The 15,383-nt window shown below is 43.2% G+C and overlaps 1 protein-coding gene across 1 annotated transcript in view; it reads right to left on the bottom strand.

Moving 5' to 3' along the window:
• The window catches only part of LOC146859326 (natural cytotoxicity triggering receptor 3-like), a 63,417-nt gene extending 52,562 nt beyond the window's left edge, over positions 1-10,855 (bottom strand). Inside the window, exon 1 of the mRNA XM_085649987.1 lies at positions 10,527-10,855. Coding sequence (XP_085506113.1) covers positions 10,527-10,725 — 199 coding nt within the window. The 5' untranslated portion in view covers positions 10,726-10,855. The remainder of the gene's footprint in view (positions 1-10,526) is intronic.
• Positions 10,856-15,383: the final 4,528 nt, after the last annotated feature.

The following is a 15,383-nucleotide window of genomic DNA, read 5'->3' as shown; positions in this document are numbered from 1 at the left end:
AGTGGGGCGCAGGTTGATAGCTCGGCAGGTTAATGTGCCTACTGCCGATATCTGTGCTAAACTTCCCATCCCCGTGACCTGCGTCAGTGGGTCACTATGGCAGCTGCGGCTATCCGTAGGGCAGATGTTCACATCCCAGCAAGAGAGCTCGGTGGTTAATGTGGCTGCTGCAGAGATCTGTACCCCAGGTGTCGATCACACGCTTGAGTCCCAAGCTCACACGCTGTTGCAGTAAGGCGACTGCAGAAGAGGAGTAAAGGTCACTGGTGTGAATCTCGACCGAATAGCCTTTTGGGTTAATGTCCGTACTGCAGAGAACTGTGTGTATTTGGTTCATGGGTTCCCCTCCAAGCAGTGCAATATCAAATCCAACAGATGAGTTCATCAAAGGTGATTGGCAGAGTGCAGGCCTCCATATTTAATGCATTCACAATGCTTTGCCAGGTATTGTATGTGAATTGTGACATACGACCACAGGTATTTCCTCATGTGTACTGTGCTTATAGTTTCGGAGGGGAGGGGGGGGGGGGATGTTTCAGCACTTTCAGGAACCCCTTGAAAAGGACTTCTTCGGATTTCTTTCAGCTTAGATCAGCATGGGAATGGGTCATATTGGACATGTTACTCTCGCGCCCTGGTGGACGAGAACCGTCCCTTCCAAAAGCAAGCTGCATCTCCGTAGCGCTCCGAAGTTAGTGATAAGCAGTGCACAGCGCTATACAAAAATAAATAGATCGGCAGCTCTAACAACGTACAGTGTGCACTGGGAAACACCTATGCATGTGTGCAACTGCACATCATTTTACTCTTCTGTTTTTTCTCTATGAGACATAATATTGTACCAAATGGGAATATCTTTGTTTCCCCGCACCAGTTTCGGGGGTGTTCCATTCCAACTAGGGGTGGGCGGAATTTGTGAAATCCACTTTCGCAAATTTTCGCGAAAATGTTTAAAATTATCGCAAACAAGCGGAAATATCGCGAAGATGCGGAATTTTTTTTCCGGCATGTTCGCGAGATTTTCTGCATGGTTACGGGTCGCCAACTTACCCATGTGGTCCCTCCCTGGAAAGGAATCTACTGCTGTTGTTTACAGAAACCAGTCTGTGAACACTTCAAGGGTGGCACAGATGAGTAGTTAATCTTTATTTACTTTCATGCAGGATTAATACAATCCAGAAGTGTGCTAAAACGAAACCAGTTAAATACAATATATATTTTGCATCTATAAATCAATCTCGATAAACCAAAATTGTTCTAAGCATGTCACAGCAAATCGGTGTTGATAACCTTAATATGTCAATTCATGATACAGTGCTTCAGCACATACCTTGGCCATAAACCATCATATACTTCCGTCCGTTCACCATGTGCCTCTGAAGTACAGTCAAGCCTTCACTTCACGCAGAATCAACCCTTGCTTTAAGTAACAACTAAAAAGTGCTAAACTCATCACTAAACACGCTGCGTGGCGAAGGCATAGAGCCTATGCCGCGGCAGAGTGACTCGTTGATAAAACACAATTAAAGACTTACAAAAACTCTATGGTCAAGGCCAAATCGACATTTTAGCAAATGAGATTACCCATGCAGGAACGCACCTAAAATGACCTTCGATATTCTGAATTCTGTAATCAATCCTAAATGTGAACCTCTTACAACCACACCAACGCAGGATGTTTGTGAGAACCTGCTGCCTTCTTCAATTAAGAAATCTTACCGATTGATACAGATGTTATATCTGCTTAACAGCTGCTAAAGACCTTTCTAGATACCGAGGCCAATAAAGCTCTAGGGCGAGTCCTCTCGGACGTCATTCGTCAGATCGATAAATAAATTATCGAGGTGTCAGCATCAGGTCAGAATTCAGGACCCTTTAGACCCAGGCCCAGTCCATATAGGGAAATTGCTCATACCTTCCCCCTTAGGGGTCTTTGATAAATGTATTGCTACTTCCCTTTCAACAGGCACTGGTCCCTGGGCCTGCAGGAAGGATATGACCTCCTGCCTGCTCTCAAAGAGCGTAAACTAGATCCAAGAGAGGTCTCCAGCTCCCGTCGGATCACCCTTCAACCAGCAGTGAGTAAAGTGAGCAAATTTCATCCAAAATTGCAGCACTGAAACAGCCCTGCTGCAAGTGATTGATGATGCGTTGCATATACTCGACTCCGGGGAATCGTGTCTTCTGATTCTTCTAGACCTCTCAGCAGCCTTTGACACTGTTAATCACAGCACCCTCCTCAACACTCTACAACAGAGAATGGGATTGGATGGCACAGTGCTTAAATGGTTTGCCTCTTTCCTCTCAGACAGATCCCAAATGATTAAGATAGCGAACAGTCTTTCATCTCCATTGGCTGTAGGTCAAGGTGTCCCTCAATGCTCTATCCTGGAACCCACTCTGTTTAATCTCTGCCTGGAACCATTAGGGATCCTCCTAAGCAAATCTGGGATCCATTACCATCTTTATGCGGATGACACTCAAATCTACCTCAAGGTGTCTTCCGCACACGATCTCTCTTTACTCGACTCTACTCTCAACTCCATCCACAACTGGATGTTAGCTCACCAACTCATTCTAAATCCCGCCAAAACTGAATTCCTCCTCCTTTCGACCTCTCTCTCACCTCCTCCTGTTCAATCGTGGATGGATCAGCTGAACCTGCTCAACAACAAACCCATCATTGTCGACAGCGCTAAATCTCTAGGTGTCATTCTTGACAAAAGACTCAACTTAATCTCCCACATCAACTCTATTGCCAAGAACGCACGGTACCAGTTGCGCCTTCTATGGGGGATCCGTCGGTTCTTCCTGGAGAATGACTTAAAAACCTTGGTACAATTGCTAGTTCTCTCAAGACTGGATTATTGCTATTCTCTTCTGACGGGCCTACCCAAATCCCACCTCTCCCCTCTCAAATCCATCCTCCATTCAGCAGCTCGCTTCATTTCAGGGTCTAAATGAAGCGACCACATCACTCCTATCCTGTCCTCTCTTCGATGGCTTCCGATTAAGGCAAGATCTATTTACAAAACTGCCTGCATCACACACAAAGCCTTGCACACGTCCTCCTCTCATTACCTGGCAAATAAATTGAAATTGTCCAGAGGCTCTCGACCCTCTCGTAATGCGGAAAAGCTTCTGCTTGAGCCCTCCGTCTTCAAAAGGCAAAGATCGATGGCGCAATCCTTCTCAGGCAATGCGGTGAGAATATGGAACTCACTTCCCCCATTGCTCCGTGCCACCTCCTCTACCCGGATCTTCAAAGCTGAACTCAAAACTCTTCTCTTCCAAACACACTTTCAGAACTAATACTTTCATACTCCGGCCCCTCTTCGAAATTCGCTCTTCATTGTAAATTTGTATTTTTTCCTGTGCATCCCTCACCCCTGCGTGCTGTGTTGGATTTTGTGTTTGTGTACCCTTTATTCTCAGGCCCCTCTTGGAAGTTCGCTCTTCTTTGTAAATTTGTATTTTTTCCTGTACATTCCTCACCCCTGTGTGCTGTGTTGGATTTTGTGTTTGTGTACCCTTCATTTTTAGTCTGTGTAATGTTATATTCTGTACCACTTTTCTCTTGTAACGTAACTAGCTCTATTGTACAGCGCTCTGACACCTTTGGGTAATGTCCGCACTTTATAAAAATGCACTAAATAAAAAATGCACTAAATAAAGTGCTGCAAAAGGCAGTCACCAAGCAATTACCAGATTATCTTTGGAACAACATCACCACAGATGGTGAGCAGTTCAACTCTGGACCGAAGAGATGCCCTGAGCTTGCCGTGGTTTTATGCTACGGAAGAACTGAAGCCCATACCCGATGAAGGACACTCATCGATTATCATTTATTTAGACTTGTCCGCAGCAGTTGACCCCCAAATCTTGATTCAACATCTTGAGAACCTCGGCATTGGTGGTACTTCACTCAGATGCTTTCTTCTTCCTCAGATGGAGGAGCGCAAGCCGGAAAAACTGGTCACATTTCTCTTTGATTCTATTTCAGTTCTTTGAGGGATCCGCAGGGATCGTCTTTGTCCCCGGTGTCATTGAAAATTTAAGTTAAATCTTTTATTGAAATGATAAGCGCCTGCGGATGCAACATCTATTCTGACCATGATGATATTCAGATCATTGTTTCCTTGGATAAGTACTTTAAATCCTCGCTTGTCATGCTTCAGGCCTGTTTGTTGAAGATGGAACAATGGATGACTTTCTATTAAAAAAAAAACTCAATCCCAGAGAAACTGACTTACAGAATCTAGGAAGGCATACTGATCTCTCAGTTGTTTTTAAGTGAGTATGATCACAGCTTGTGAATCAATCCTTATATTCATCTCACGGCGGACCTTGGCGCAAACTTAAAGACCCCGAAATGCAGCAGAAGTCCATCTCGTCTGATATCTGAGAGAACACAATCATGGATCTGAAGCTAGAAGGGTGCTTCGCTTGCTCCCCGTATATTAAAGAGTTCCTATGCCTTGAACGTAAGGCTTTTTACTTTCAGGATAATATGTGCTTGAACGACTTAAACCTAAAACTCCTGCTCATTGGCATAATTCTGAGAAACTTAAACTCCCGCAAATTCAGGAGGCGGCATTGCTTCTTCGGATTCGTGGGAGCCAAACTCTGGGATCAGGATCTCCTAGAATAAGGAGAAGTCCTGCTTCTTCTCACATTCAGGAAGGGGCTCATCTTTTCGATTAATCAATATCTCGGTCTTGGTTTGTGGCTCTCAAGCCCCAGGCAGCCCTTTGGTGCTTGTGCGCTCTAAAAGAATTAAAAATCAAATAAAAAAATCAAATCATCATGGCCATACAATTCCCCGTCCAATAACCAGAATTCTGGGCCGGCATGTACAAAACTGAGACTTCAATTCATCAATTGTATAGTGAGATGCCACCTTCCAACAACTCCTACTTCTCAAGTGTTTTCATAGATTCTGTGACAAATGTTAACACTCCATAAAAAATCGTATTGGAGGGGCCCTCCAAGCACAATTTCAAAGGTCCCAAACAGATTCTTATTCTATATTATTTAAATATCCGGGATAAGATAATATCTATTGTGAGAGGCCCAGTAATATTATAATAATAATTTGATAAAGCCTCTATGAAGAGAACAGACCCTACACTTATAATTAAAAATTCTGTTATCCCATCTTCCAGAGTGATCCTTTAAAACAATCTGCTGAAATCTTATGAAAAATGAGTCCCACACCTTAGAGCAGATAGACTGGCAAGCAAACAATGTAAGTTAGTGAACCATAAATCTCTCTTCCCACACAACAGATTGGAAGGTGTCCAAGAAATTTAGAGGCATATTCACAAAGACGTGGCGGTGAGAGGCGTCAGCCTCCTCGGCTTACCGCCTCTCACCGCCACTTTGTAAACGCCAGACTGCACCCTATTCACAAGAATGTGGTCCAGAGTGGCGTTACCCACATCAACGGAGATTAATCTCATGATTTATCGCCAAAACAAGCACCCTTGCACCAGAGCGCAAGGGTGTCTCTGAGCAGGGGGGTTTGCTAATGCACAGCAAGGTGTCCCTTCCTGTACATTAACAAACCGAAAATGCCAGTTTGCTTTTTCCATGTGTGCTGCTACATGCAGCACACATGGAAAAAGCAAAAACGAGGAGAAATAAAGGTTTTCTCCTCGTTTAGCCACCTTAAGACGGGAAATGTCCCGGCCTTAAGTTTGGCGCTACCTCCTATTATCGCCGCCCTTGATAATAGGAGTAGCGTCAAACTCAATGGGTGTTGCGGTGGTACGCTCACCGCATCACCCACTGCACACCCCCTTTCATGCTAAGGTTAGCATGAAAGGGACCCTATTCTCAAGACAGCGTTAAGCCACTTAACGTGGCTTTAAACCACGTTAAGTGAATTAACGCTACCTTGAGAATAGGACTCTGGCTCTATCGCCACGGGAACGTCAATAAAGTGACGTTCCCGAGGCGATAGGGGCTTGTGAATATGCCCCTTAATGTCTTCATGACAAACCCTTTATTTGCATTTTACAATGGCCTGTCTTCTTGAGCTTTAATTGGGCTCTAGTATCTGGACGCCAAATACCTAGGACTTATTGGGTAAAAAACAGCATAACTGTAGCAGAGTTCATTCCGGATTAAGGCAGCAGTGGGGTTCTGTTTACAGGTATGCCAGGGTGCTTGTCTGATACACCATTTCCACCGTTACCCCCCTGTAAACCAAAAATGTAGGCAGTGATCTTTCCAAAATTTAAAGAGCTAAATCTTTGTATTGTTTATAGTCAATGAATTGTGAGCGCTGTCTTCCCAATCTTTTTCGCCATTCTGGTCCTGGGAGTAGTTTAACTCCCGGGAAATTATAGGTGAATTAATTATTTTACAAGTATAAAAACACTTTTGTGAATTTCAGCAATGGTTCAACACTTATTATAAAGAGCTCATATAAGATAAACTTTCACACAAAATAGCTTTGCGACTTGGGCTATAAAAGACTAATTTTATTTGAACTAAAACATTTTATCAGCAAGTGGTGTTTCTAGGTAGGAATCCTAACACCATCAAGCAAGGGTAACACCCCAGTCTTTAAATTTAATAATTCTCCTTTTTTGATCTGGATGAAGAAAAGCTTAGGGGCTTTCCAACCGACGTCCATGATTTAAAGTCCGACTGCCTAATTACAATTTAGGCTGTTGGAGTTTAAACCTGCCAGTCAGATCAACGGGCTTCCAACGGGATCAAGGAGCCCGTCGACCTGTCAGAGGCCGCACATAATACCCTATAGATGCTCTTTCCGCCATAGGGATTATGATGTTGGTTTCCGACAGGCTTTTCATGCTGTGCTTTCTGATATGAAAAGCTTGTCAGAAACCGACTTTGGGGGGCCCCTAGCAGGGTCCCCATGCCTCTGCAGCCTCCGGTTGGAGGCCTGGGGGGCACCTATGGTGCACCCCTGTAAATCCCTGCACCATGTGGCAGGCACCGTGAGGTGCCTGTCTTTTGATGTAGGGATTCACACAAGCTCCCCTAGAGAAATAGGAGTTTGTGACCACACCATGTGCAGTCACATAATAATACAGGGTGCAGAAAGCCTGACATGAAAAACCTGTCGGAAAACGACATCATGATCCCCACTGCGGAAACACCGTCTGGAGGGGATTATGTGCAGTCTCCAACTGGTCGATGGGCTCCTTGAGCCCGTCGGAAGCCAGTCGGTCTGACTGGCCGGTTTAAACTCCGACCGCCTACATTGTAATTAGGCGGTCGGACTTTAAACCATGAATGTTGGTTGGAAAGCCTCCGACCTGCAGTTAGAGGCTTTCCAACTGACATCCAAATGAGCCCAACAGCATTTTTACCAAAAATCCAATACTCACCAAAAAGATACAAAAAACAGGGAGTGAATATTTAATTGCTGAGGTACAGTGTCATTGTAAGACTTGTTCCAAATACCCAAGGACACGTGCAACCCTCAGGGACGGAATCATTGAACTTCTATGTAAACCAAAGCCCTCCTTCAAACATTTACCATAAAAGTCATTACCTCCTTCTGGCCTCAAGAATATAGATTTCACAAAAATATAGACCAAGGAAAATATTGTCCATCGTAGGCTTTGTGTAAAGAGGACCAAAGAATGAGCTGTTGGTCCTTCTGCAGTTTCCAGCTCAATACGGAGGTGAAAATAATGTCAAGGTACATGTTAGCTGAGGCCTGGCTTGTGGGACTCGTCACCACAAGGACTTACATTATTACCTCCTGAATCCAACAACCATAGTTGTTGCTATGTTTGGCTTCTTGTTTACTCCAAAATGTACTGCAGTTAACTAAACTGTTGATAGTGGTCTGAGACATGTCACATGTGCAAACTTTTTGTGTTCTGCCGCAACGGAATATATTCGTAGACATATTTATGATCGAGAGACATTGCCATGCAAGGACACACCTTTTTGCAAGGTTTACTTACAATTTTGAAATGGACTGGGCCTGCTAAATATCATTAGGAACTACCACTCAGTTGGAGTATTCAGTGACTTCCCTGATAGGGTTTAAGTCGCACATTTGAAATTGCAAATATTTGGAGGATAAACTGAACGACAAATGCTCTGATCATGCATTTGAGCGTAAGATTAAGTTTTACAAGGTTTCATATTTATAGTGAACCTTTAGACTTCAGCACATGAAGATGGATTTTTATACTGTCTATAAGACTACTCCATCTTAATCAGGGATGTGCGCTAGTGTAAACATTTCCCTCTGCAAGTCTATTTTCCATACTTTGCAATGCAAATGTAAAACAAATCTGTCCTGAAGAAGGACTCTTTCCGATGATAGATGTCGAAACAATGATTAGTTGTCCGCATTCACACTGTGTATGTGTGCAGTAGAAGAATCCATGAGCACGGTCAAGTCTGCCAAGACTAATAAAATGTTTGCACAAGTTTATTTATACATTTTCTGTAGTGATTCACTGAAGGATTAATGAGTAATAAAAAAGTATATCAATACAATGATATTTTTTCCTTCTACTGTTGTGCCTAAGATTGATTTGGTTACTAATGGTATGGCTGTGTTGATTTTTAAGAAACTGTACAAAGGTACAAGTAGTCGAGGCAGGCTTATAGCTGTCAAACATGAAGACACGGACATCTTTAGTAGAAGAATATTATTGCTGTCCACTATAGGATAAGAATACTTTCTCCTAAGGGGGGTTTGTTATGGTTTGTGCTGGGTTCGTTTTCCAGTCCCATAACAGTTATACAGACTGGAATTAAAGTTGGTTTCCACTTTAGAGTTGCTTGTTTTTTATACATTTGAACAGCTGAAAACTGACAGCAAAAAAGTTTATTTTGGTAATTTTCTGCTCCGGTGCAAAATGTTGCTTTAAAGCAAACTCGGTCAGAATGATTCATTATTAATAGCACAGGAAAAATGAAACAAAGGGAACTTTTTCATTTTTTCCACTAACTGCAAAAACTTATACAAATTGTTTTTGGTGTAAATCAAATCTGTGCCTGGCATTTCCGGGTGTAGGTCAGTGTGACTGTTTGTGAGTGCGGTACAAAACAGGCATGAACAATTTACACATATTAAAACCCATACATATTTTAGGATGTTCGTATGTATATTCTCTGGTAATAAAAAAAACCACTAAACTGTTGCATAATTCAAAAAGTTTGTATCATCTGGAAATCGCAAGCTTTGGTCAGGTGGAAGTGCACAAGCTGTACACAGACCGAAAATATAAGCAGAATTTCTGTCTTATTAATGCAAAATATTGTTCATTTTGCAGGACAGTTCTTAAGCTTAATTTTTTTTTTTTTTAAATGCGCAGAAAAATGCATTTGGGGTCGCAAACCTGCCTCGACTTCAGAGTTTTCCTGCAGCTACAAATCTTACTGAGTCTGATCAATTGTAGAGTGTGTAAAAGACACAACCAGATGTTTTACAGTCAAAGTGTGCCGTGTGCTGCCAGAGAGGCCCCCCTGACACGTGGGGCTCTGGGCAGAAACCACAGCTGCGAGCACCAGAACCAGGTCACGCGGATTGCGTGGTAAAAGGGGGAAACATTTCCATCCTTCATCTGAGTTTTATACGCAACTGTAAAGTAGACACACAAACAACAGATTGAAAAGAGGCCACGTTACTCCACAGCAGAAGGCTGCTGGTACGGTCACGCGCTGGTGACCTACAAACCGAGAGGCCAAGGGAAGGCCGCGAGCTTTCACTGACTCCCCGCCCACCCCCCCGTCCTTGACACACATGCACTGACCCTGTATGGAGCGCACACCACAAACTGAAAAACACCTTACACAAGAATTAAAGGTGCTAGTTTAACCTCGGACGGATGCTCTCTACATTATCGACCTTAGACGGATTAAACACTGAGTCGTCCCCAGCAGCATTTAACGCGTCCGTGCCGCTTCCACGCAAGTGTCCATCCACTGGTCTGGGTCGCGATATGAAGCGCGTGCTTTCTATTAATACATATTGTTAAATCTGTCTGTACAGATCCACAGATGGTACTAGAGACCGAGAAATACTTTCACAGATATAAATAAAGACTGGTGTATCCGAGGTCAGATAGATTGATCGACCAGTCATTGGTTCCTTTAGGATGCAGACTGACTGACAAGGTGATTAAGAGACGTAAAGAGAGGTCGACTGACCTACACCGAGAGAACATGTGAGAAACAGAAGGGGGCTTTGAGAAATAGATTATTAGATAGTCTGGAAGATGGCTGTAGTGTCAAAGTGATGATAGATAGACAGAAAGGTACGTAGATGGGTAGATAGATAAGCAGGTAGATAGATAAGCAGGTAGCTTATAGACAGGTTTATCGATAGAACCACTTGTAGATAGGCAAACACACAGGTAGATATTTAGGCAGGTAGGGTTAGATGGTTAGATAGATAGACAGACAGACGGACGAATGTACAGATGAGTGGGTGGATAACAGACAGAAGGATGGATGGACGGACAAACGGACAGATGAGCGGATGACAGGCGGATGGATGGATGGACTGACAGGTGACTTACTTGATAGAAGAGACAGAACGCAGAGTACGATCTTGGCACCCATGGTCCCCCGCCGAGCAGAGCTGGGGCACGCTGAAGCCCGCGTGTGACGACTCCCCTGCGGATGGCTGGCCTCTCTGGCAGGCAACAGCCTCGTTTCAGCCAGGTGCGGTCTCTGCCGGGCCAGACAACAGATGCTCGGCCCTCCCCTGTAGGCCATGGCAGCTGCTTCCGGTTAGGTCAGACATCGCAAGCACGTGCCCCGGCCTCTGCTCTGCTGGAGGTGCTGTGCCCCTCCCCAGCACGTGCCCCCGTCTCTGCTCTTCTGGACAATGCTGTGCCTCTCCCCAGCACGTGCCCCGGTCTTTGCTCTGCTAGACAATGCTGTTTTTTATTTATATATTTTTTTGCATCTTTTAGATAGCGCGAAGGTATTGGAGCGCTCAGGGCCGGCTTTAGGGCGGTGCGACCGGTGCCGCCACACCGGGTGCTGGCTTCCTGGGGGCGCCGTGTTTGAAAGTTTATAAAGCTTTTGAAGCACCTGCTGCAGCGTTTCTTTCCCCGGCAATTACCAGGCCTCACATAAATGTCAAGAAAACTCGTGTGATTAATTTTCTTCCTGGAGAGAGATTAGAGTTTTGTATAGTTGAGGTTTTGACTTCGGTGAAGTTAGTGCAGAGGGTTAACATGCCTGCTGCAAAGAACATGTATCAGGTAGATTACAGAGTGCGTGTGATGTAAACAGATCAACAGGTTACTGCTTTCAAAAGAGACATCCTTTTGTTACTTGCAATTTATAATTTAAAGTCCTAATACAGAATAGTGAGCTATTAACTTTCATCCCAGAACTGCATACACACTGCAAAGTATACATTATTAGAACATTGATTAATGTTGCAAAAAGGGATAATTTGGCTAGAAATCGATTCTTATTAAAGAAAACTCCCAACTATGCTGTTTCTTTTTCGACTTTGCATCTGATATTATCTTTATTTCGACTTAGAAAGTCATAAAAGAGATTACAATGCATTACACAGCAAATCTTAACACATTTAGAAAAAATAAAATCTATAATAAAGTTCCGCTCATAATTAATAATCATAACAATTTCCTCATTTATACATTATATCTACGGAGATGCAACTCCTCATTTATAACCTTGGAGCCCCTTGTATTAAACATTGATGGACCAAACTCATTTTGCCACAAGAGATCTTCTGATGTTCCACGTGGCAGCTAAGAATTTACTAACAGCAAAAACAGTTAGTGGAGATAGGTCAGTTTTTAATATTCGATAAGAAGATGAGCAATTCCTAATCCCCCAGTTTCTACACAGGGGAATGATCCACTTCTTTCGACTTTGAGTTTGTGCTTTCCACACCAAGCACTCTTAAACCATACTGCCTGCCAGGATGGACGACATGTGACTCCTACACTTTCAGTCCTTTGGCTTATGTATCATTTCCTATACACGGTTTTACACGTATGATTGGTTGTCTCTGTGTAATGTGTGTGTGATGCAAAGTGCTCGGACACCCTACACTGGTATGAGTGGCGCTATATAATTAATTCAATGCATCTGAGAGAGTGTGGTTATGGTGACTTGGTCACTGTTAAAGGATGCTAGTGAGGGAAGCCATGGTGGAGGTGGTCATTGGGGGGGCGCCAACAAACATTGTCGCACAGGGCGCCACCAGCACTAAAGCCGGCCCTAGCGCTGTACATGAGCACCATATTTACATTACATATTCAGGCACGGGGAGATTAAGTGATTTGCCCAGAATCACAGGATGTGGACGCGACCCTGAGGCTCGAACCCTGGTTTCCAGCACTAAAGTCAGCAGTCTAGCCGACGGACCAGCACGTGCCCCTCCCCAGCACGTGCCCCCGTCTCTGCTCTGCTGGACGTGCTGTGCCCCTCCCCAGGCAGCGCCCCCGTCTCTGCTCTGCTGGACGTGCTGTGCCTCTCCACAGCACGTGCCCCCGGTCTCTGCTCAGCTGGACGTGCTGTGCCCCTCAGGGTCTGTCCTCCGTGCCCAAGAAAAAGGGTTTTCAAGGTGTCCAGCCGCAGCCCTTGGCCTCCGCCATTAAAAGCTGAAATGTTCTAAGTGTCAAAGTGTGCAGGACAAGGCGAGTAATGACAGATTGTTAACTCGAATGAAAACGCTAAAAACGGAGCATCAGAAACCATTGAAGGCATCTTGCAAACACCCAATCCCTTCTCAACTAGGACAGGAACAAATATGACCACATCACCCCCACCCTGATGGAACACAAATGGACCCCTTTGAGCACATCCTACATCCCTAGTCCATCTCTTCTAGGGCAGGAACAAATATGAACACATCACCCCCACCCTGATGAAGCCTAAATGGACTCAGTTGAGCACACCCTACACAACACAGCACATCTCATCTTGAAAAGAAAGAAAAACACAGCTACCTGGTGGAAGATATGGACCTTATTGAAGGCAGCCTCAATGCCGCAGTACGTCTCCCTGGGACCAGGAGAAAAACGACCACATAAGCCCCACCCTGAGGCAACTCACATGGGCCCTCTTGAACGCATCCGACAGGCTGCCCCACCTCTCACAAAGGGCTAGCCTGCCTTTGACTGGGTTTGTGATATAGAAATACCACATACATAGAGAACATAGAAACTCCTTTGTTGGGGATCTCGCGCTAGTTGAAAGCTTTCAATCCCAATGACCTATCACCTGCAACCCTTGTGGTGAAGATACTTCCTGTTCGAGCAGAATCTTCAGAGGAGCATACATCGATATTTTCCAAACTTTAAGACAGTTTTCTTTGTTCTGTTCATAGTAAAAACATGTTTTTTGCTATACTCAATCAATGAAACTAGTACGTTTGCAGCACTGTGTTCCCAATCATGTATAAAACCACATTTGTAAATTACAAAAATGGTTTTAAAGAGCTCATATAAGCTTAACTTTCACACAAAATAGCTTTACAACTCGGGCTAGCAAAGACTAATTCAATCTGTCCTAAAGCATGTTATCGGGAAGTGTTGTTTCTTGGGACGACTGTGGTCTCTGATATCGAAAGAGTGGGTTATTTGGAATAGCAAGAGTAGGGTCTGTGGTATCGAAAGAGTGGGTTATTTGGAATAGCAAGAGTAGGGTCTGTGGTATTGAAAGAATGGGTTATTTGGAATAGCAAGAGTAGGGTCTGTGTTATCGAAAGAATGGGTTATTTGGAATAGCAAGAGTAGGGTTTGTGGTATCGAAAGAATGGGTTATTTGGAATAGCAAGAGTAGGGTTTGTGGTATCGAAAGAATGGGTTATTTGGAAAAGCAAGAGTAGGGTCTGTGGTATCGAAAGAATGGGTTATTTGGAATAGCAAGAGAAGGGTCTGTGGTATCGAAAGAGTGGGTTATTTGGAATAGCAAGAGAAGGGTCTGTGGTATCGAAAGAACGGCTTATTTGGAATAGCAAGAGTAGGGTTTGTGGTATCGAAAGAATGGGTTATTTGGAATAGCAAGAGAAGGGTCTGTGGTATCGAAAGAACGGCTTATTTGGAATAGCAAGAGTAGGGTTTGTGGTATCGAAAGAATGGGTTATTTGGAATAGCAAGAGTAGGGTTTGTGGTATCGAAAGAATGGGTTATTTGGAAAAGCAAGAGTAGGGTCTGTGGTATCGAAAGAACGGCTTATTTGGAATAGCAAGAGTAGGGTTTGTGGTATCGAAAGAATGGGTTATTTGGAATAGCAAGAGAAGGGTCTGTGGTATCGAAAGAGTGGGTTATTTGGAATAGCAAGAGTAGGGTCTGTGGTATCAAAAGAACGGGTTATTTGGAATAGCAAGAGTGGAGTCTGTGGTATCGAAAGAGTGGGTTATTTGGAATAGCAAGAGTAGGGTCTGTGGTATCAAAAGAACGGGTTATTTGGAATAGCAAGAGTGGGGTCTGTGGTATCAAAAGAATGAGTTATTTGGACTAGAAAGAGTTAGGTCTTTAATGCTGAGTAAGTTACATGGTGGATAAAGATTTAGATAAATATTTAGATCTTTGATATTGGATGAGTCGAAACTATGGCATAGAATGAGTTTAGTCTTTGATATCGAATGAGTGGATTATATTGTTACAGGGTGGTTTATATAGAAAAAGTTAGGGGTTAAACTAAAATTAGGCGAATCACAAAGTGTATAAGAAATTTGAATATTAGTTTTGCATGGTTGGTATATAATTGTTAAAATGTGGGTTGCATGGGGTCCTCTTTTGTGTAGGTGAGTGTTAGATGGTGGGGGTGTTGATTTCTGAAAAATACTTTTGGAGCAGGGTTAACAATTCTTTTACTTCTTTTTTTTAGAGATTTTCCGTGGTAGTTAAGGGTAGTTGGGCTGTACACTAAGTAGGTATCAGAGAAGTGGAACTTGTTGAGGCTTCTTTTAAGCCTTGTTTTTTTTTGTAATTAATTTTTTATTGAAACTTTTTACCCTTTTACTTTAATCACACCCTAGGTGATAGGTATATATGCATATATACAATCATTGAAAAAAATCCATAAATTGAGCATAAATACAAAGTCATCTCTATTCCAAATTAATCATGATTAAGATTGAAAACGTTAATAATTAACAATAAATAGTAATAGATCCATAATGAAGCCAAACAACATTCAACAGTGTTCGTGCTAACGTAAACAAAATTGGGAGTAAAATATTAAACCAATCCTTAAATCCATCTAAATTTCAGCCCAAAAGTAGTTTATTTATGAGACTGAATCCATTTGACGGGGCCCCAAACTTTCCTACCTTTTTGTTTTGCTCTCTTTCCCTTGCACTCATAAAGTGCAGTTTCGAGACTATAAATATAGAAAAATAATAATCCACATTTGTAAAGCACGAACAATCACCCGTA

The sequence above is a fragment of the Triturus cristatus genome, chromosome 3_2, assembly GCF_964204655.1.
Source record: "Triturus cristatus chromosome 3_2, aTriCri1.1, whole genome shotgun sequence".
In the NCBI taxonomy this organism is placed as follows: Eukaryota; Metazoa; Chordata; class Amphibia; order Caudata; family Salamandridae; genus Triturus; species Triturus cristatus.
The sequence above is the reverse complement of the archived record's forward strand: the minus strand, read 5'-3'. Positions and strand labels throughout refer to the sequence as shown.